Genomic DNA, 23,477 nt, shown 5'->3' on the forward strand with positions numbered 1-23,477 from the left:
TGTACAAAAGAACGTGACTTCATGTCGTGACTGTGAAGTGTAACGCTATTCGTCCACATCTTTTGTCATTGGTTCAACACTGATTGACACAAGGAAACCAATCAGCTACAATCAACTTCCAAACAGATTTATGTTTTGAGAAGACGAGACACAACTTTGCTTACATTTTGCAAGGGGATGGAAGCTGTGCGCAATTTGTAGCTTGATTATAAGCATTTAGTGAATTGCCAAATTTTACGCTTGGTGTGCTGATTAATTTTGTGGTTTGTTTCTGCTAAATGATAAAGAATTCCTGTGACGGCTTCTTCAGACATCGCGACGAACTTGAAGTTTACAATTATAATCATCTGAAGCTGTATCGAAATCATGCTACAAGCTTCTCCGATATCTCATAAATGGGGTCAAACGACTGCGTGAGCTATTAGAAGATTTATCGGCAACATTTACCGGAGAAATCGGAGATGTTTCTACCATGTTGATTGACAGTTGGTAATACAATGCGACGATGGTTTCACTCCAGTTGTTTCAATGCTGGGTTCGACACAGCCAACATGTCTGTGCTCGAGCTACGCCATTCAAATCTTACCACAGTATCTCACGATTTATTTAAAAGCAAGGAAGGCAAAGCATTGGAAGAGGTGTATTTAGATGCAAACCAGCTCAGGGATTTGCCTCGGGTATGTGACACTTCACATAGATGAATATGCAGTGACAAATGTAGAGATTCTGTGTTTTCCCCGTCTCGTTGCAGACTTTGAATTACGCGCAATGTTTATGTTTGTGTGTGGTTTCTATTCTTTCCAGGGGCTGTTTAATCTGCAAAATCTTCAGGTTCTGGGTTTAAGTGATAATGAACTAACAATTCTACCGTCGGTCCTGTCCAATTTGGTTAATCTACGAATTTTAGACTTCAGTAAAAATGGTAAGAGAAAATTGCTCATTAGTGTTTGCTGTTTCTACGAATAAACGTTTGCTCAAACAATTACCTAAGAGCCATAACATCTAACGATACATATCCTGTTTACTAAGGAATCATCGACATCCCCGAAACCATTAAGCACTGCAAAAACCTCCAAGAGATCGATGCAAGTGTGAACCCTATCGGGAAGTAAGTCGGCGTTTGTTATAACTTCCTTTGTGCTTCAATAAATGTGATGTTATACCCGCATTCAATTTTCTCTGCCGCTAATAGAGTGCATTTTTTCAAGAGTCTAATTTACTAAGAAAAACATATAATTTATCCTATGCTGCTTAACTGTTTTAAGAGCTTTAGTAAATGCCATGTCAACGTATGTGTTTGAATGTTTACAAAAGTCAGACCCGTGTTTATTTTTGGGACCGATATTATTTTTACCGTTTTTGCGCAAAACTGAAAACCCAATTCAAGGGCTCCTTAAAAGTATCCAGTTGTAAATTGATTCCCCAATTGTTGTGGTTTATTATGAATATATTCCAAAAACTATTTTCGGGAAATATTATTAATTATGAAATACACTCAAATTTGAATAAAAAATTTAAAAGCTCCTTATAATAACTGTTTAAATTTTCTTTTATTCCTCAATTCCTCTATTTCATTACCATTTCAGTGAAATCAGTGAACCATTCATAACAGAAAAAGTGCAGTCCCTTGATTCGACTTGGAAAAAATAGAGGCAAATTATTATTTTTAAATATTTTTTTTTATCACGATTGATTAGTTTTAATTGATTGCCATGTTAATGTTATCAGCTTCTTTGTACTATGTTGCTGTTTCGGTCTCGATAAATCGATTAACTTTGCATCTATAATGTTTGCATAATTTTGCCCTTGTTACAAATGTCATCTACAATTTTTTTTTCAACAGCCATTATTTTGTTACTGTAAATTTTATATGTATTTTTGTTTTCATATAAGCAGCCATGCTTTTAATTATCCAAGTATTGTAATTTTAACATGTCCAGTAGCTCATTTTGTAGCAATATTGTCTTTCTGTCTATCACTTCCATATGCAGTATATTTAGAAATTTTGAGAAAAGAAAATAGATTGCCATTTTATCTATCTACCAAGCCACACATTTAAAATTTGAAACATGTCTGAAGATGTAACCAGACGTGATAAAAAAATGCCTATTGTCTAAGATATATAGCTGTATACCCATCTTGGACAAACCCAAGAGAGCCAATGCGCCTAAATACAGAGAATGTTTGAACATCTCACAAAGATTAGGCTTGTGATGAGGTCCAAAATCTTGTGACACCTGCCTTATGCAGATAAGTTGACAGTTATGAGAAAATTGTGCTTTTATTTGCTTGTAATAATTACTTTTGAAGATGCCACCAAATGCAAAAAGCTTGAGTTGCTTTTCAATGGTACACATGACCATTGTAACGCTTTTTCTATCAGAATCCCTGAGACGTTCTGCCATTTGGCAAATCTGACCCACCTTTATCTAAATGATGCCTTCCTGGACTTTTTACCTGGAAATTTTGGAAGGTAATTCTATCTGTCTATTTGCCAGTCCTTTTATCCATACATTTTTTTGTCTGACACTCTATCTATTTGTCTGCCTGCCCAGGCCTGTACCCAGGGGGGGATGCGAATGCCCCCCCCCCCCCCCTCACAGCGACCACTTTTGGTTCTCAATAGACGTGCTATTTGTAGACAAATCTATAAAGCGTAAGCTAGATCACTTTGGTATGTAACCAAATCCGACAAGAAAAGTCCCGTGGAGATACTGCAAAGTTCCCCCCCCCTACATCCCCCCAGAAAAAATTAGGTCCACTGTTTAGGATGCCCCCCCCCCCCCCCCCCAAGAAAAATCCTGGGTACGGGCCTGCTGCCTGTCTTTGTATCAGCAACATAGCAAGTTTAAGGGGTTGCGTAGCAGCTCTCAGAAGATTTCACCTGATTGCATTGATACACAACAGACAAAACAATGGGAAACAATACGATAGAGCAGGAATACAATAGAACAATGAGGTAATCCAGCCAATCCTGTTAGCCCTTACGAGCGTGCTGCTACATGACCCATATCCCTTGGGTCTTACGTCGTTCACAAAACAAAACAAGAATGTCTAAAGTATTGACATGCATAATGGTGCATCTAGAAAGCTATGCCCTGAATGTCTGTGTCCATCTGTCCATGTGTCTGTCTCTATATCTCTGTCTCACTCAAACATTAAGTTTATTCCATAGATTGATCAGTTTGAGGATTCTGGAGTTGAGGGAGAATCACTTGAGAGTCTTGCCAAAGTGAGTGAGGGTTTAACACAGGCAAGCACCTATTCAGGGTCAGCTGAGGGGGTGATCGGTCTTAGGTATCATATGGAAAAAAGCATAGTGTTTGACTATCTTGATAAGGAATAACCCAATTTTTGGCAGGCAAGCTGGATGCACCCACACCCTGTGCACCCCACTGTGTATGCACCTGACAGAGATGTGTCCAGAGAAAAATGCAGGGCGGGGTGTAGCAATAACTCACAATATCCTCAGACTACTTAAACTACAAAATAGCTATAATGTTTCTGTATTCTAGCCATTCCTGATTTCACTAGAGAGTCGTTAAGTTAAACAAATCTTAAGAATAAACACCAAAAAGTAATAACTAAATAAGCTTTTTAGCTCTCGACAAAGGCAACACAACCATTCCAGGAATTACCCTATTGTTTTCTCATATATTTTTTGGAACATGAGCAGGGGAGGGCTCAGACTCCCTTCTAGTAGACACACACCAGTAATTCATATCTTCTTTTTTATTTTACAGGTCTATGTCTCAGCTTAAGAACCTTGAAAGGCTTGATATAGGAAACAATGAATTCACAGAACTGGTAATTATCTAAGTGTTGCCGAAATAGAGAAAATTCACAACCTTGCAATCCTTATATTGATATTCTTGCATTTAACAAATATTCTTATCTATAGCCAATGGTGGTCGGATGCTTGCTAAACCTAACAGAGTTATGGATGGATTCCAATGCAATCAAGGAACTCCGACCAGTAGGTCTTGCCTTGTCATTTTGTCTTTTTGTGTATTAATGTATTTTTGGTCTTATTAACAATTGTAATAGGTGTTCTTTTTATAGAGACATTTTTTTTGTTTTCTTTTATCCTTGTTTCCATTAAAGCGGCAATTGCACCATATTTACTTCTAACAGGCTGACGAAACAACCTACAAAAGATAAAAGAATCTATTAGAATCTTTGTTATTTAATAGGCCATTCACTTTAAATGATCAGTCACATGAAGAAACTTCCAATAAACCACCTCTTTTAGGTGGGTGTTCACGGTCTCCACTTTTTGTGCTGTAAAGATCATCAGAGATTGTTATGTAATTGACCGGAAGTAAACTGATGGTGTGATTGCCACTTTCATCTAGAGTGCCTGAGGCATTTAAATTCACATATAGATTCTCAGAAAATAACTTTTTAGTTAATTGCCTTTGTTTTGACCTAAGCATACTTCCAAAGAAATCATGCCTAGGTCCCTGCATGGTATCCTACATTTGAATAAAAATGCTGAAGAGATGAAAACAATGAAAGGCAAGGGATTTGGCAAATGCTTCCGTTGCAAAAATCTAACAAAATTGGATTAATTTATTGTATCTCTTGTTTTTATTAGGTAATCTTTCAGTCTTCAATTTTAGTTTCCCTGTTTGGAGATTCAAGTGGAAATAAGCCACCGACTAAATCAGAGATTTTCGAACTCTTTATCTTATGCATGTTTTCAGAAAATCCCTCAATGGCATTATTTACCCCATTTAGCTTTAAAAAGCCTTTGTTTGAAGAAGGTTTTTCATTATCCCAATGACAAGACTTAATCGAAATGACATCCTTACTCTACCTTAGTAGACGACTGCTGAAAAATTTGATTTTTTTTTGTAGGAAATAGGTCTTTTGAGACGGCTCATGTTCCTTGATGTGTCCAAGAACAGACTAGAATGGCTACCCCCAGAGATAGAATCCTTACAATCCTTGACAGATCTTTATCTTTCAAACAATCTACTGATTGAGATACCAGAGCAAATTGGTATGGACATGTACATGCATTATCCAGTGCTGTAGCAAGCAGAAGGGTACACAATACAGAAACATTAAGAAAATATTTGGGGAATGGCCACGCCCCTACTGGTCTTTTCCTTATAATATTTTTTAAATATTAGGGGGCACAGGTGCTCCCAGTGCCCAACCCCCTGCTACAGCCCCAGTGCCCAACCCCCTGCTACTGCCCTAGTGCCCAACCCCCTGCTATGGCCCTAGTGCCCAACCCCCTGCTACGGCCCTAGTGCCCAACCCCCTGCTACGTTCCTAGTGCCCAACTCCCTGCTACGGTCCTAGTGCCCAACCCCCTGCTACGGCCCTAGTGCCCAACCCCCTGCTACTGCCCTAGTGCCCCACCCCCTGCTACGGCCCCAGTGCCCCACCCCCTGCTACGGCCCTAGTGCCCAACCCCCTGCTTCGGCCCCAGTGCCCCACCCCCTGCTACGGCCCTAGTGCCCAACCCCCTGCTTCGGCCCCAGTGCCCAACCCCCTGCTACGGCCCTAGTGCCCCACCCCCTGCTACGGCCCTAGTGCCCAACCCCCTGCTACGGCCCTAGTGCCCAACCCCTGCTACGTTCCTAGTGCCCAACCCCCTGTTACAGCCCTAGTGCCCAACCCCCTGCTACGGCCCTAGTGCCCAACCCCCTGCTACGGCCCTAGTGCCCAATCCCCTGCTACGGCCCTAGTGCCCAACCCCCTGCTACGGCCCTAGTGCCCAACCCCCTGCTACGTTCCTAGTGCCCAACCCCCTGCTACGGCCCTAGTGCCCAACCCCCTGCTACGTCCCTAGTGCCCAACCCCCTGCTACTGCCCTAGTGCCCAACCCCCTGCTACGGCCCTAGTGCCCAATCCCCTGCAACGGCCCTAGTGCCCAACCCCCTGCTACTGCCCTAGTGCCCAACCCCCTGCTACGGCCCTAGTGCCCAACCCCCTGCTACTGGCATAGTGCCCAACCCCCTGGTACATCCCCAGTGCCCAACCCCCTGCTACGGCCCTAGTGCCCAACCCCCTGCTACTGCCCTAGTGCCCAACCCCCTGCTACGGCCCTAATGCCCAACCCCCTGCTACGTCCCTAGTGCCCAACCCCCTGCTACTGCCCTAGTGCCCAACCCCCTGCTACGGCCCTAGTGCCCAACCCCCTGCTACTGCCCTAGTGCCCAACCCCCTGCTACGGCCCTAGTGCCCAACCCCCTGCTACTGGCCTAGTGCCCAACCCCCTGGTACATCCCCAGTGCCCAACCCCCTGCTACGGCCCTAGTGCTCAACCCTCTGCTACGTCCCCAGTGCCCAACCCCCTGCTACGGCCCTAGTGCCCAACCCTCTGCTACGTCCCTAGTGCCCAACCCCTGCTACTGCCCTAGTGCCCAACCCCCTGCTACAGCCCTAGTGCCCCACCCCTTGCTACAGCCCTAGTGCCCCACCCCTTGCTACAGCTCTAGTGCCCCACCCCTTGCTACAGCCCTAGTGCCCCACCCCTTGCTACAGCCCTAGTGCCCCACCCCTTGCTACAGCCCTAGTGCCCCACCCCTTGCTACAGCCCTAGTGCCCCACCCCTTGCTACAGCCCTACTGCCCCACCCCTTGCTACTGCCCTAGTGTTCCATCCCTTGCTACGGCCCTAGTGCCCAAGCCCCTGCTAGTGCCCAACCCCCTGCTATGGCCCTAGTGCCCAACCCCCTGCTACGGCCCTAGTGCCCAACCCCCTGCTACAGGCCCTGTTATCTCAAAAACATTCATTCATTTCATTATGAATTCCACTAGGCTTGTTTGATTCTCCATCACTTATTCTCCATACTGTGGGCTAAAAATCACATAATATCTGTTTGATGTCATAATATCTGTATATGTCCTGCACATCGCAACTAAATGTTTAACAATATCCCCCTCCCCTCAACAGGATTGTTGGAAGGTTGTTGCATATATTCGCCAGAATGATTGTTGCGTCTCCATAACTTTTACCCCAATTTAAGCACTGAACCTTTTTTTTGTGTGTGGTTTTTTTTCACAATTAAACTCTTTATAATTTGTATTTGCAGGTGCATTAGGAAAGCTTCAGACATTAAAATTAGAGGAGAATCATTTAGGAGAATTACCCAATTCCATTGGGAAGTGAGTATGGACACAACCAAACAAAAACCAGCATGATTAGGGCAGCTTTGGTCAACATTTGATCCTGTCTTTTCATTTCAGATTAGTAGAGTTGGAAGAACTGATTCTAACATGTAACGAATTAGTGGTGAGTAATTTCATTATGGCCAAGACTTAAAATGGTATATTGATTTATTTACTGGAGCTCAGAATGTAAGAAAACTATTTTCAAACAGAACAGATAACAATAAATTACATTGGACCCCACTTTGGATTTTCTCTAGACACTTCCCTGTTGAACTAATCCAAGACTTTCACTACACTGTGTGAAATTGAAAGAATGGAGACTGGGAATGGATGCTTATTAATTATACGCCTTGTGCTGTATTTTAGAGTCTTCCGCCTTCTTTGGGATACCTGCGGAAACTTAGAGTACTCAATATTGATGAGAATTTTCTGGAATCCATCCCTTCAGAGGTAGGGAACGATTTTTATTATGGAAAATTGCCCGAAACAAGAAAAGAATACAGCTAAATGTTAACCCAAGCTTTTCCAAGATCCTTAGATTCCTTCTCTGAGGGACACCCTAAAACTAGAATAGAAAAAAAGAGTCAATTTTGCGAATCTCCAATTGTCTATGGCTCTTTGTTAGTATTTTTTGGTGTTTAGGAGTCATAGGCCAACATTAAAACCGAGTGCGCGCCCGACCATATTCAATGCTGTGACACGAATGACAAAAGTATGCAAAAGGCGAAGTATTTTTGTTGCGTCTCGGTAAACAACTTTCAGGTGCATAACCTGTACTTAGGAATCGAATTTTCCCTTCCAGTTGGGTAGTTGTACGGCCATGACCATTTTGTCGCTGAGGGACAACAGGCTGGTCCACTTACCGGACAGCATTGGACGTATGCCGAAACTACAAGTCATAAATCTGGCCTCCAACAGGTATATTCAACTACTGTAGGGCTACATATTCTATATCTTTGAGAGAAATTCGGAGAGCAAAAAATGTGTGCAAAAATTGACAATGCACAAACATATGTTCAAATATGCAAATAAAAAACGCGTTCAGCTAGTGGTCTGAGATGGGGGCAGATCGTTTACATTAAGTGTTTTTCCTGTTGACTTCATCACCTGGTTCAAGCACAGGATCATTTCCGTTCTGTTTCAGCGGTATAATATCGAAAAATAGCCGCCACAATCATCTCTCAAAGTCTAGAGAAAAAACGTCCCTTTCTCATCATTTCCGCAATTTACCTTTATCTACGGAACAGGCTGTAATTGACAATTAACAGAATCAACGTTGAGTTATTTATCTTAACTAGCTAGGTAACACCCAGAGGGCATAAATGATGTTGAAAGCTGAATGTATAATATATGCGCAATGAAGACGACCTTATCTGACCGTTTTCCGTTTGTCTTTTTCTAGACTCGAATATCTCCCGTATTCATTTCATAAACTGGTCAGTCTAAAAGCTCTATGGCTGTCGGAGAACCAGGTATGTTTTATCGATTTTGGTTGCTTTTGTCAATTCTAATCGACGTTTTGCTAAGTCTTGATGTCTTACGACTGTGTCATAGACACATCTGTCTTCTTTTTTCGCGCAACTTTTGTTGACCCTGACTACTCACTGGTGTGTGAGGGCCTAAAAGAGGGTCTAAAAGTTATAACGACTCAAAATAGCTGGTAGAAATTCACAGCTATATTAAACCCAGCCATTGTTAAATTACACGGACTGTTATTTGTGTGTTGCAGTCGAAGCCAATGATCCCCTTGCAGTCCGATTACAACACGTCTACGAACACGCACATCTTGACTTGCTACATGTTTCCACAAGAGCCACTGAGCGAAGAGCCCGAGGACAATACATCAATGAGTGAGTCACGCTATGTTACACTTGTTAATTCACGCATCGGTGTCACGCTAATCGTGCCATGCTTCAAGGTCACGCTAGTCGGGTCATATGTTTGTTACTATTGTTATTTATGCAATTGTTTTTCAAACCGATGCTGTCGTTACTGTTGTCGCTTTTTTTTTTTGCCTCAAAAATAAACGCTTGTGTTGATGTTGTGTTGTTGTTTATGATGTTGATGGTGGTGACTTATTGCAACATTTCCCTAGACTCTGTTGAAATCCACCCAGAGGCAGACGACGGGTCTAGTAACCTAGCAGATGTTAACCTGGAGACGGGGCCGCCTCATCGCTCATCCATCGTCTTCGACATCGATGAGAATGATTACCTTGTGAGTCACTACCACAAGCATTTATCCTCGCCTTTTCGCTATTTTACCACGTACCATTTTACGAAGTAATTTACTACCAGAGCTTTTTTTGGCAGGCACTTCTAGGGCTGGGCGCAGGGAAAGCACATCCCCACTATTGACCGTCGGAAAGGGCTATGTTTTTTTTATTGCTTATTATACCTTTTCTGAAGCGCGAGAAATGGCGTGCCTCGGCTCGCTATATTATACCGGTTTCTCAAATCTAGCTTGGTTTGCATGCTGAATTTTGTCAGTGCCGAGTTATGTTTTTTTTGAGAAAAGGTAGCTTTCGGTGAGAGAAACGTTGCTTGACGGACACCCAAGAGGGCTGTCAACTTCTTTTCTTCTACGAAAAAACTTTGCAATGTGCCTCAGAACACAACCCTTAGTAAGTACTGTGCAATCCTGATTTGTAGGCGCGCTTAGCTCGATTCAGCTCTCCCTACCCAAAGGACGTGAAGGATCGAGCTATGCAGTACTTGGCTAGCCGTCGGCAACAGCAGCAGCAACATCAACACCAAGACAAAAATAACAACCCACCACAACCTTCGGCCCATCACCAGTGCCAACATGACAAACACAGGTAGAGTGGGACCCGGGGTAAGGGGTTAACGAGGCTCCGTTAAGCCCACACCTTGTGCATGAAAACCGAGCAGTCATGTCCAATAAAGCCCCTTTAAGGATGCTCCATTAAGCCCACACCTTGTGCATGAAAACCGAGCAGCCATGTGCAGTAGAGGCCCTTTAAAGATGCTCCATTAACCGACACCTTTTGTATGAAAACCCAAAGCCACGACTTCAAATCCTTTAGTCAACTCTGAAAAGGGAAGCTTCCAATAGCAGACAACTTCATATTAGGAGCTTGGTTAGGGGTGGGTGTAATATAGCTTGTACCTACATCGACCGCTCTTCCTTATGGATGAATCTTGGTATAATGCCCCTACTCAGCCTGCACATACCCCGTCCCCACCACCTTGCAAATACTGGCCCTGTATATATCGACGTATCGGTCTCATGTGTGTCCGCGGCATTTTATGAAGGTTCTCATTTATTACGCAAACTTTAATTTTCGTTAAGGGAGGCTAACCTTTGCTGAGCGCATCTCTAAAGCGTTTACTTGTATTTTCAATCACTACAACTAGATTACAAGCAGACGTTTCCTGATTTATAACATGCTCTTTCCTCAGAGATCACCACCATGACACCCCACACTACCACCAGCCACCACCACCGCCAACCCGTCCATCTCACAGCTGTGGACCACACCCTGTACCCCCCACTCCCCTTGTACAGCACCCTGAACCCGAGGCCCCGCCTCAGCTGCCTCCGCCCCCTCCCTTCATCGTGGATGACACCGAATCCCCACAGGAGCAGCCTCCTACTACTCCCGTCTCTCCCCTTCAGCAGCTACTACTGAAGGGTAGGATTGATAAGCAGGAGCCGGAAGAGGAGCAGAAACCCGTGTTCGGCTTGCCCTCACAGATGAGAGGAAGAAGCGCTGCTGGCCAAGGAAGAAGCGAGGTTGTGACGTCAAGGCGTGGTGGGGATCCGATGGGGAGCATAGGTCTTGTCCCTCAGGGACGGGATGGGGAGAGGATAGAGGGGCCACAGGGGTGGTCTGGGGAGCCCAGGAGAGGTTATGATTCCACATCTCAAGCAGAGATCAGAAGAAGTCAGGAATCCCCTCAGGGTGGGGGTCAGGAGTCTTTGTCGCGTGGGAGGGTACCCGAAGTCCCTTGGTATGAAGATCAGGTAATATTGGAGGCATACACTATATTTTACATATGAAAACTTGCTGATTTTGATCGACATTCAGTATTTGGCACTAATGCGTTAGTTTTCTTGGAACTCCAAGACATACTTTTGTGAAAAGGACGCTGAGAAAAATGCTGGGGTGTTGAAACGGGTAACAGCATCGATCCGCCGGTCACTAAAAGTCATTTAGGCGGAAATAAATTTTTGGGGCTTATTCCTTTATATTGTGTTGTAAATTGAAACTTCCTTCTCCGCAAATTGTTTTTCCTCAGTTGCATCATTCCAGTGATACAGGCTCAATTCATTCAGATCACGAAGGGCCACCTAGAGCTCCACGAAACATTGCCGTCGTTGCGCCGTCACGTTTAACCTACGAACACAACCAAGACAAACCCGACAATTTGCCGAGAACGAGCGGGCGGTTATTGGATGACAACAGGTCGATCAGTGTAAGTTAGTACAGTAAGTCAGTCACTGCTCTTTAAAATGTGATTAAAACTAATGACAATACAATCTTATTCGTTCCCTTTTTTGGCTTTTACCTAGCATTTGGTGGAACGACAAAAAACAAACTTTGATGTGTTTGTTTTCCGTTTTCAGAGCCAATCATCTGTAGCGTCATATGGCGCAATTCCTCCGCCAGTCTATCAAACCATCCCTCGAGGTCCCGCGACAGGTCCCGCGACCCGAGGGCCTCCATCAAGCTCCGCGTCCAGCCACATGTCACAGCATTCCTTTCGCGAGGGCGCACCGAGCCTGGAGACCACCATGCAAGGAGTCGACCTCCGAGTACCTCCTACCGGCGAGTGGATGCGCATGTCTGATACAGTGCATGGACAAAGCTACGAGGAGACGCACTCATTCCGGTCAGAGGAACCAAGTATCGTCTACGAAGCTGGTCAGCCTATTCTGCGCCCGCCATCCTACCACGAGGCAATGGGACAGCGGAGACAACCTACCGACGTGACGGTCCACCACATCTTTGTGGATCAGCTACGGCCGAGCGCACTCGGACTAATCGATAACGCTCCGGCAGACGAACATTTCTCGCCGCCACCCGGGTACTCCACGATTGACCCTCGGGATCATCGGCCCCAGGCGACGCTTGTCAGCAACGGAACGTCGGATCACGTGGCGTATGGACGTCAACCGGTCGCGAGAGGGTTGGGGTATGACCCTTCTTTACCGCCGGATATCGACAGGTTCGAGAGCAGGGTACGGGAGATCCAGCAGGAAAGGCGGGAGGAAAGGGAGCGCAGAGGCAATGGGTACCCTGTGGATAGCGCGCCGCCACCAGTGCCTAGTCCTCCTGGGCAACAGGAAGAAGAGGTAACATTTCACAATTCTTTTAGGTAATTTCTTGTACAAAAAATGTCCCAGGTCATCGGTAGACCCATGCTTATGATTTGTGCTCTTTCCGTTTTTGCGAAAATTTAGTACAATAGTTTTTTGTAATTCACTCTACATATTCACTCTTTATTGTGATTCACTCTACATATATTATTTCTATTAGCTTGGACTACCTGTTCTCATGCTGCTTTGATCGTTGAGTCCTATGTTTAGTATCCACCTTATTGAATAATCAAATTCCAATATCGAGGCTTGTGTCGCGCCCATCGTTTAGTCGCTCACTCCTAATATAGCCAAACAACCCATAACAGTACTTCACTTTTTGACCCCTGCTAACACCTACCGTTAAAAACAGCGATACGTATTGTCGTCTGTGGGTTTTGTGTGGCAGAAATCTTGCCTCGCTTTTTGTACACTACAATTCTTATATTGTCGGTAATGCCTGAAACAGTCGCTGCAGTATATACCCAGGTATACTCTGTTTCACGTTTTTCGATGAATATGTGTTGGATTTCTGTTATGGATAGTTGAAACGGACTGTTTTGGTTGCCCTGAGACTGACTCGTTATTTATTTACCATTAGGTACTTACTTTTTATGGAGACTAAAGAGATTTTTAGGCAGACTAAATGTACTTTGAGATGTTTCCATTCATTTATAAGAATGTTACCCCACAACTCGGTTTTTAGTATCTGTGTTCTAAATTCACTCACACATTTATAGGAATAAATTCCGATGTTTTTGTGCTATAGACAGCAGTAATTTTGAGTCTCGTCTACTTGTCTCAATGTAAAGCTCTGTCCCTATCTAAGCGTGACATTTCACCGCTTATCACGTGTCACCTCAACGCTTCTCTGTTTTGACATGTCACGCTGTGTTTCGTTACAGTTCCACGTCACGGTCCACAAGAATCCCAACCTCGGCTTTAGTGTGGCCGGGGGCGTGGGCTCCACAGGCAACCCATTCGACCCTGCTGACGAAACGGTTTGTATACTATTCGTTTTGTGATTTGTGTCTATTTGAAGACGGATCCGTTGCTTAAGAAAAGGGGTGGTGGTGGGGGCTCGAATTCCAAAGGGGTTCCTAGATGATTATCGCCCCTCCCCTTTTGGGACTCAACTTTTACTACTAACTAGTCGATAAAATTTTCCTGGGGCCGGTTGCACAAAGCCTGGATAAGTTATCCGCCGGATAGGCGCTAACCGCCGGATAAAATCCTTATCCAGCGAATAGTTAACCGGCGGATAAAATAGCGTTGCACAAAGCGTGGATAGAAGGCTGGATAACTATCCGCTGAATATCATTCAGCATCATTTCCCACTAAATGGGTTCCCGTTTCCATGGTAAATATGCAAAGCTCGCGCTGTTTTTCCTTCAAACAAAATGGCGACGGTTGAAAAAGCTACTAAAAGTGCCAGAAAACAAACAGTTTATCGAGGCAAAGTGCATGTACATCATTGAATGATTACAAGGGATAGTGTTTAGCTTCTTCCTGTCTATGGGAGTCACGTTTCTCGACGGAACGGACAATATAGTTTGATTCCAGACCTGCCAAAGCTGCATGTAAGTTCGTAGTTAATGTAAATTTACCAACAGTAAAATTCGTCGTTTGCATGTGTTTCAACTTTCACTGCGTCTAAAAATAATCTAAATTCTGACAAAAAATTTTGAAAGCAAGACGCCATTTTGTTTTTTTCTTCACATTTATTCGGTGGATAAGATTTTATCCGACCTCTAACATCCGGATAACTTTAACCGCTGGATAACTTTTATCGCAGTGTCTACTTTCACGGCTTCCGGTGAAGCAGAAAAAAAAACTAGCTGCACGGCTGTCTCCCATTTTCTCGATTTTTAGCCTAAATAACAAGTTTCCGGCTTTGAAACACTTCCAGGATTATTTAGAACAGGCCAGCGATGATTTTAAGCCTGAAATGCTATGAAACGAGCGGCCTGCAAATGCTCGGCACGGTATGAACGAAGCGTGGAGTTCCACACTACCACTCTATAAATCAAAAATCACGCCAACCCAAAAGAGGCCGTGCAAGAGCTCCATAAGCCGTCGGAAACGCTAGATGCACGGCTGTCACATAAATATCCGGTTCGCTTTGAAAAACTCAATCTAAAATCAAAATATTGAACATGTGAATTTTGAAGAATCGTTTCTAAAGGATCAGTAAAAATATAAACAGCAATAAATTTCTCAGGCCCAACAGAACATAAGAGTGGTTTCTTGGCTTTTAATGATGGCTATCGTCCAGAAATTGGTGGATAAAGCAGTCTTAGTAATCCATAGCCAAAGATTAGCGCCAGAAAATTTTTTAACATAGTTCTTACCTGTGTGGCTTTGCGATCGATGGCGAAAACGGTGTCGAATTCCAGGCTTCGTTCATTATGTGCCGAGCATTCGCATGTTGCCTTTTGCAAATTTTTTCAATATCAAAGCCATTGCTTGACTGTTCTAAATAGAAATTGGAGGTTTTTAAAGTCAGAACTTTTCATTTTGGCTTAAAATGGCGAGAAGAAAAAAAGGCAGTGCACCTAGTTTTTGCTCTCCGTGCACGGCTGTAATATGGCGAAAACGACTGTGTCGAACTCCACGCTTCGTTCGTACCGTGCCGAGCATTTGCGGGCCGCTTGTTTCATAGCTTTTCATGCTAAAATCATCGCTTGCCTGTTCTAAATAATGTTTTAAAGCCAGAAACTTGTTATTTAGGCTAAAAATCGAGAAAATGGGAGACAGCCGTGCAGCTAGATTTTTTTTCCTCCCTTACCGGAAGCCGTGCAAGTAGACACTGCGAACTTTTATTCGGGCTTTGTGCAACCGAATCACGCAACTCGGATAACTTTTATCCGCTGGATAAGGATTTAACCGGTGAATAATAGTTATCCAGGCTTTGTGCAACCGGCCCCTGAGTTTTTCATGCGCGCGCGACATTTAGATTCTATGAAAACAATATTTATTTGTCTGCGTTACTCACTTGTATATTTCTGATTTTCGTAATTTATGGTGTGACCCCATCCCAAAACGCTCACCCCTCCACCAAAAAAAACTCAATGTAAAAAACTCATTAAAAAAGGCTCGCCCACTAACCACATTGATAAGTCTTGTTACGGCTCATCTAAATTTAGATTTTCTGAAAACAAGATTCATTTGTCTGCGTTACTCCCTTGTGTATTTCTGATTTAAGTAATTTACGGTGTGTGACCCCAATCCCTCCCCCATCCCCAAACACTCACCCCTGTAACGTATATGCTCACCCACTAACAACATTGATAAGTCTTGTAACGGCTTATTTGTTGCCCTCTTTGTAGAGCATATACGTGACGAAAGTCCAACCCGAAGGCCCGGCCGCATTTGGTTTGAAACCAGGCGATAAAATTCTGGAGGTACGTACGTAGATAGCGAATATGGAATTAACATGTGGAAACTGGTGCGGTACGTTGTGGCTAGTTTCTTGTTGTTGTGGCTGTGTGTTTGCTACCAGGCCTTTACCTAGGACTTTTCTGGGGGGGAGGGGGGGGAGGCGAATCAGCCGACGTAATGGTGGGTGAGTCGTCCAACGTCTCCTGAAAGAACAGAGGAAATTTTATGTCATTGCAGTATCTCCACAGGAGGTGGCTACAAAAATAGTTACATTTACTCGATAGTTTTGCCTACAAATAGCTCGTTTATTGCGAGCCGGTAGTGGACTTTTTGCTTTTTTGGGGCGAGGGGGGTACAAACGCACCCCCTGCACCCCCCTGGGTACTGGCCTGCTACCTAGGCAGATTATAGGGTAAATGTGTCGTACGTGTGTGTGGTCGTGGGCTGGTAGAAAGGGTAGGATATCACAGACGGTGTTTCACTCCTTGTTTGTCCATTGTTAGGTGAATGGAATAAACTTGAGAAACACCACTCATGACCGCGCTGTGCTTTTCCTCAAGAATAACCAGGTCGTTGACCTGCTCGTTTCGAGGGCAAAGGCGGCCAGCTGATAAGATAAGCACGGAAAACAGGGCCTACTTACAGGGAAAACAGAAAAAAAAACTAAATGAATAGGATTTATAATCACAGGAATAAACAAGATGTTTTAACAGGGAAAACGGAATAAACAGGGTTCACATACCGGGAAAGTAGGAAAAAAAAATGTTAAATAGGAAAGGCATGTGGCAAGATGCGAAGACGAAAATTATTCGAGTTATTATTCGAGTTGTAACAAAGAGAGTTCGATATGGTAATATAATAATTTTATGCCATATTTAGAATATATCGAATTCTTTATCAATGGTCGATGTTCAGCGCTTGGTAACCTCGCAACCTCCTCAGCCCTTATTGGGTTGGCAAGAGAGTTGGTTACTTGACACTGCTATTTATTTATTTTTGCTGCATTACAGGAGAAGCTGGCTTTAGGTAGATATAAGATAGTCCAGTGAGCTAGCGATGGAAATTCTTATTTTGCAGGAATACTCTTTTACTATAGACCAGAAAACAAGATCCTGTATTAATAACTAATTCTGTAAAATAAAAAGGAAATCCTAAATCATAGACTCAAAAGCATTAAAAATAAGGAGGGTACTCTGCCGTGAGGTGGGTTGTAGAGAGGTAGGTAAAACATTGCTTACACGTGGATTTTAGGATGGGGGGTATTTTGTCTATGAACCAACCAGAATAAAACAAATTCAAAAAAGTATGCGGTTATAATGTCTCATATTGTCTTCACGTGATTTGTGCTTTTCTTGACACTCTGCTATTCGTGCTTATGCCTTCACCACTTCGCGCAAGACACGCTCGCTCAATATTTTACCCTACGCGCTTCCGGTGGGTTTCAGCAGAAATAAGGAGCGCTCGAGAAGCCTCGGTCGCTCTTTATTCTGCTGAAACCCCTCGGCTTGCTACGCAAAATTCAATATAGCCTACGCTTCAGCGAGGTTGGTATGACAATCCATGCTTATCGCAAGGCCCTGGGTCACCCAGGGCGTCGAGTTTGACGGGATGGGGGAGGGGCATAATAAATAAACTTTCCCTAACCTACATACCTTTACTTCTTTCTATAGTGGTAGTGATAGAGGGAATTCTAAATTTCCCCGAACAGCGCTAAAACGGCCCCAAATGCGCTCCTGGAAATAATAAACAAATGCAAGTACTACATCAAGTTGGATTGAATTTATTACATTTTTATGGAATGATACTAGCATAAAGTGACAACTCCATATGCCGGTCGGTTCAAATTACTCATTGGTTGCGCGCGACCCTCGAACACGTGTTAACCTCCCTTTTATATCAGCACGCATCAATAAACACCCATAAACAAACACTGGGAATGTCGACACAGCAAAACAATTTAATTCCCCACGTTTCAGATTTCGATCTATTAAATCAATCGAAATTGTCTTATTGAAGCATATTATGCATATGCCCGTATTATGGTTCTATGCGAAAAGTATTTTTATATTTTCGGATTTTTTTTGCTGTCTTTGTTGTGAGTCAATACAAAAAGCCCAGATAGTCGTGTTCGTGAACCAGTTTTTTTGGGGGGCAGAGTGAGTCATATACATCACATGATCAGAGTATTCTATTGCCATTGGTTAAAAACCCTAAGCAAACTTCAGGGGGTTATATTATGTGGGCGTTGTATGCAAATCAAGGACGCTTCGCCGGTTAAACATTAGGGGAAGCTCATTCAAAGGAAAGAACCAAAGAATCAGCTAAAGTCATGGCACGCAAGGGCTTGATCGTCTCTATTGGCGCCGTACTAGCAGTTCTTTGCTTCACACAAGCTCAGGCCGCAAGCAATGGCTCGAGTAAGTCTGCTTTCTGTTTTCTCTGATGCCCACATCTTCTGTATAAAGCAGCCCAAAGCAGAGGCAGCATAGCAAAGCGTTTCAAATAGGTCGTGTCTCACCATCCCGATTTTGTCGGAATTCCCCCGATTTTGCTTGAATTGCCAAAATTCTGATAGTCCGTATATTTTGGAGCTTATATTTTTGCATACGTTTCATGCCTACTAGATTTTATACAACCCTGAAAATAAAGTGATTTGAATTTACTTTTAAGTAAATTCTTAAAAGAAGCCTCGCGTTGTCGTGGAAAAATTGCGGCCATCAAATAAAAATCCAGATTTTCGAAATCTGTAGGCTAGAAAAGGTAGAGCAAGACAGCGAAGTGTTCGGGTCCCCTCGTGCAATCAGGGTATCAACTCAACAATACGCATGTGATAAATATATCGCTTCTGAAAGGATCGTTTTCCCAGATTTGAATATACGCAAGTCAAACAATGCTTTAAAATTATAACCATAATATGGCCGTGTGGCTGACAAAGGGGAGATTTAGGAATAACAAAAATCCATGTTTCTTCCATGTTTCGTAATTTAACCGTTTCTATGACTAGTGCTAAAAGTCCAAAGTCTAAACTTTTTAATCTCTAGGGCAGTGTAAATATTAAATAATTTTTAACCGAGCGCGAGGTCTGTACGGAGAAATATCAGACCGAGGTCTTGAATGTACGGTCCAAGGCCGCATATTACCTTACTTATAATAACATGCTTTCATAGCCATGTGCTGGGTTCAAATCCTTTGACCTCGTGACAGCAGAAAGAGAACAATGAGTGTAAATTCACTCTGGCTATTCCTAGCACTCACTCACATCCACTTATTTATATTTTGTTCTCTAGGTATTATAACTCCACCACGTAACTTCCAAATGGACGTCACTCACAATGGCAACTGCTTTACTCTAATGTGGACTGCATGTAATCCCCCAGCCAGCTGCACCATCAACCTTAAGTGGAAGAAGTCATATACTGGGGGGTCCATTGAAGGAAATGAAGACAATTTGCCCCAAGTAGTGACTCCCAACAATGCTACCTATACCTATTGTGGCTATAACACCAATGCAACCAACTCGTCATGCTGCAAGTACCAAGGAGGAAAGTCCTTGGGGGTTTCCTTTGTCGAGTACGACACTGTCAGCTTTGAAGTCAAGCACTGTGTGCCTGGTAGTCCTGGAAATTGCGTCAGTGATGCAAAGTGGCATCAATATGTTGTACCAAGTAGGTAGTACTTATTTGCATCAAAGACTCTGTGGTAACAGGCAATACTCAGCTCAAAGTTGCAACTTGATTGCCAATTAACTACTACAGAAATTGTTATTTGTTTTCAATTTAGTAATAGGCAACTATCACTAACTAATCACGGGACTTCTTGAGTGGTAAATTCAAGTCAAATAAACACAGAATTGACTGTGCCCATCACACCAGAGAACCATGCAAACATAAAATAAGCCCTGAGCATGAAAAAAAATCCCTTTCTGAAAAAGAAACTTTCTGGGTTATATGTAAGTGCTGAATAAGTTGCTTTTTGTAGTTGTTTGAGTTTGCCTCCCAAAAAAATCACCTAATCTGTTAGGGCTAGTTGCCTTTTTGGGATGAGAGTGTACTTGTCACACTTGATAGGCGGTGTGGTGGTGTGCTTGTTATACACTGCAAGTGTGGGGGTACTAGATCTGACATGGGTGGGATAGTGTCCCTATTTTACCCAATAGGGGTAGTGTAGTTTCTTTAATAGACCTGAATAGGGAGGGATAGTGTACATGTTACCATAAGGGGAGAGAGGTCATGTAGTGTCCAAGTTAGATTACAGTTCTCAATCAAACATTTGTTGTTATCTGGGGCCTCTGTCATATATTATTGCTATTTATATTCAGTGTTACCATACTTTCAGCTAAAGATGAGTGCTTCACTGGAAATCCTTGCAAAAATGGAGGCTCGTGTGTAACTGCTGGGGCGAATGCATACAACTGTACATGCACCAGTAACTATATGGGCAAGAACTGTGATGACCTAAGTAAGTAATCCATACATGCAAGGTTAAACATACATACTGTATGTAGCAGGCTAAGTAATATGTAGGATTTCTTCTTGATTTTATAGTGGTTTAGAAGATAAGGACTTTTACTTTTTTGTAATGTAGCTCTTTATAAATCTGCACTAAAACTAAGATAAAACTACTTAGAACTATACTATAATAAAATATCTAACAATATGCTAAATCAAATGAGTCTTCTTAAAAAGTACAATACATGTTGCTGCCCTAACGTTTTATAGAAGAGAATCTCATACCACTGGAGCCCCCCTTGAAGGCACAGATGTCAGATTTTAGCAGATACCATCCTTCCAAACCTTTTTTTATCTTTACTCTGTTTTGTGGATAATTGATGTTTCCTTTTTTTTTAGAACCCACACAGTCACCAACTTCTGGCACAAATGTGATCACCGCAAGCATCCTCGCACAACTCATCATGCTCTTGACTGTGTTAGGGCTGATGTAGAGCAAGTCAGCAAAAATGTGGACCACTCGCTGTTTTATCATCCAGGAAAAATAGAAATTATTCCCTTCTACACAACATATAATGTCTACACCTTATCCAGGCACCAGGCACCCCCCATGACCACCCAAAAGTTGGTCATTTCCCATTAAAGGATTGTCAAATACAATTCTTTTTCCCATTAAAGGATTGTCAAATACAATTCTTTTTCCCATTCAAGGATTGTCAAATACAATTCTTTTTCCCATTAAAGGATTGTCAAATGCAATTCTTTTTTCAACTAAGATTGTACTCAGCAAATCATGTACATATCTACTTTCTCCTTGCGTATCATTGTTACCCCCTGCTATTGTAGTCCAATGAATTCTATTTATCATTCCAAGTTGTTTAAATTTCTTGCTGGTTTGCGTTTCAATTTAGGTATGTTTTGTCAGAGAGTGTTTTCTTTTTTGTCATTTTGTGTTAAATTTTAGCGAGGTTCTATCCCACATGTTATATTAGTCCAGTCTACAGTATCGGAGCAGGTTATTCATTGCTTTTGGTAGCTCACATATACTACCGGTAAAAAAAGTTTTTTTTTGTTTCGATCATTAATGATCTATTATCATTATCGTCTCATAGTCTTATGATTTACGATTTATTACAATATTTTTTTTTTGAATTTATATAAACTAGTTTTTGTTTTTAATATTATTCGTTGGGTTTCTACATAAGAAACCAAGGGAAGACTACTTAATTTCTGTTCATTTTTTTAAAGAATAAAGAAACCATGGGAAGAGTACTTAATTTCTGTTCATTTTTTTAAAGAATACCAAAGAGTATATATTTTAGGCATTTGATATTTATGCCTACGATGTAAACAAAATCTTTCGACTTAAGCTTATTTATAAAATCAGACGATAATTATATCAATGAATAAATAAATGTGAAACAAAGAAAGCGACTTATTTTCTGTAGTTTTTAGCCTGTATGCATCCGCGAGGAAGGATACTAGCCTACTCGCATCCTGGGGGGGGGGGGGGGGGGGGGGTAAAACTCCTCAGGAATTTGCAGCGGGGGGTAATCGCCGGGGCGAAAAATCCGGAGGGTCTGGTTCGTGAGAAACGCGAGTCTTCAGAACCGTATAATTAAGGTCCCCCACATCTGTACATTATGAAAGCCGATTTATCCTTCACATTTTCAGTACAAGGAATTAAAGTAATAACGTATATTTTACGCTATGTTTACGCCCAACTCACTATGTCCGCATTGCATTGCGTCGGGCTGCAATTTTTGAAGCTGCCGAAATGCAAAATTATTTTGCAGTGGATTATCAAAACAAAAACAACGGGTTCTTTTGATCAGTTTATAGGGGCGTTTTGAGTGGGTAAGAATGGCGGATTCAGAAATTATGGTTAGATATTTGGCGTCTTCTTGGATAACGACGTTAAACCGTAGGTCCCGTCTCTCCAATACTACTACACTTGTAACACTAACCTGAACCCGAGGAACGTAAAAGAACCGCTGAGGACGCAAGTAGAAACCCTGGCAACCCTCAGTGACTACTTATGTAACAACGAGAGTAGACTGTAGTTGGGGGCGGTACAGGTACCGGGCTTTACTTCGCTGTTACCAACTAGAGTTTTACAAGATCTGACTGCGGCTTCTACCGCACCCCTTTTGTATGCTCTCTAATGACGGCAAGCCCAAACAAGAGACCTTCACTGACACCCCGCAAACGTTTAGTTTTGTTTGGATAAAGGTTCTCAGCCAATGGGTGTTCGAAGAACGACATTCCAACATAGGCATGCCAGTGGGTTACCCTTGGACTTTCCGTGACCTACATAATGATTATACGATTATTGTTGACTTCGGAGGTAACGCACTTCATGCTTGCCGAACTAGTGCGCATGACAATCTTCATGCGTGACCACAATGATTGACAACATTCCAATCATTTTTGCACTTGCTTCCTTTATACCAATTCTGGCTATACTAGAATTTCACTAGACCTAAACGATACCTAGAGTTACCTGCTCCCGAAGTCAAAACCAACTTTCTACCGGTGGTGATGAATACGGAACGGGCATAGATGCTCGGTTTACGATTCACGAATATCTTGAAAACAATATGGACCCGCCTACCATAGGGGGAGGGGCCAAATCTCATTGACTCATAACTAAACAAAACGCATCATTAACTCCCGGCATAAGTTGGCGGTAATTCAACTAAAATGCTAAAGTTATAAAAATAGCGAAACCCATCACCTAGTATTAATTTCCCGCGTGACAAGTAGTAGCGTAGCCCCGACACCCTGCGATATTTTCCCGCGTGACACTTACATTACTAACACACACTTATGATTGTAAACTGCCTTGCGCAGTCTTGAGGAGAGATACAAGAGATATCCTAGGTCATATGTCATACAAAATAATCGTGAAATTACAACTATGGCAGTGTGCCGAATATTTATACACGTTACCGTCAAAGGCATAATGATTGTATATATAAGCTTGCTTACCGCCATCAGCTTGGATGATGTAGTAAGCAGCTGTCACCGCGATCAAAACAGCGCCTAGACCCGTCATATTGCGTGCCTCGTGTGGGTAGACCACTTAATAGGTTTAGTTAATATTTAACTTGCTTCTTGGGTTTGTCACACGCGAGCTTTATTGTTGGCACAAAATACTGATTTTGCAGTACGTGGATTTTAGGATGGGGGGTAT

General features: G+C 42.7%; 2 protein-coding genes across 2 annotated transcripts; both read left to right on the forward strand.

Moving 5' to 3' along the window:
• Nucleotides 1-119: 119 nt before the first annotated feature.
• LOC5519053 (protein scribble homolog) lies at nt 120-16,998 on the forward strand. The gene is made up of 22 exons (XM_001638987.3): nt 120-677; nt 805-922; nt 1,030-1,108; nt 2,384-2,473; nt 3,176-3,232; nt 3,744-3,807; nt 3,902-3,976; nt 4,861-5,005; nt 7,052-7,124; nt 7,206-7,251; nt 7,497-7,580; nt 7,933-8,048; nt 8,533-8,602; nt 8,860-8,980; nt 9,226-9,347; nt 9,782-9,948; nt 10,553-11,117; nt 11,393-11,569; nt 11,721-12,449; nt 13,358-13,453; nt 15,782-15,856; nt 16,337-16,998. Exons 1-22 carry the CDS (start codon nt 498-500, stop codon nt 16,442-16,444), a joined length of 3,357 nt encoding a protein of 1,118 aa, XP_001639037.3. The 5' UTR covers nt 120-497; the 3' UTR covers nt 16,445-16,998.
• A 1,082-nt stretch (nt 16,999-18,080) lies between these two features.
• On the forward strand, nt 18,081-21,707 carry LOC5499274 (delta-like protein C). The gene is made up of 4 exons (XM_048730830.1): nt 18,081-18,250; nt 19,121-19,498; nt 20,169-20,291; nt 20,681-21,707. Exons 1-4 carry the CDS (start codon nt 18,163-18,165, stop codon nt 20,773-20,775), a joined length of 684 nt encoding a protein of 227 aa, XP_048586787.1. The 5' UTR covers nt 18,081-18,162; the 3' UTR covers nt 20,776-21,707.
• The last annotated feature ends 1,770 nt before the right edge of the window (nt 21,708-23,477 follow it).

The sequence above is a fragment of the Nematostella vectensis genome, chromosome 1 (genome assembly GCF_932526225.1).
Source record: "Nematostella vectensis chromosome 1, jaNemVect1.1, whole genome shotgun sequence".
Taxonomy (NCBI): domain Eukaryota; kingdom Metazoa; phylum Cnidaria; class Anthozoa; order Actiniaria; family Edwardsiidae; genus Nematostella; species Nematostella vectensis.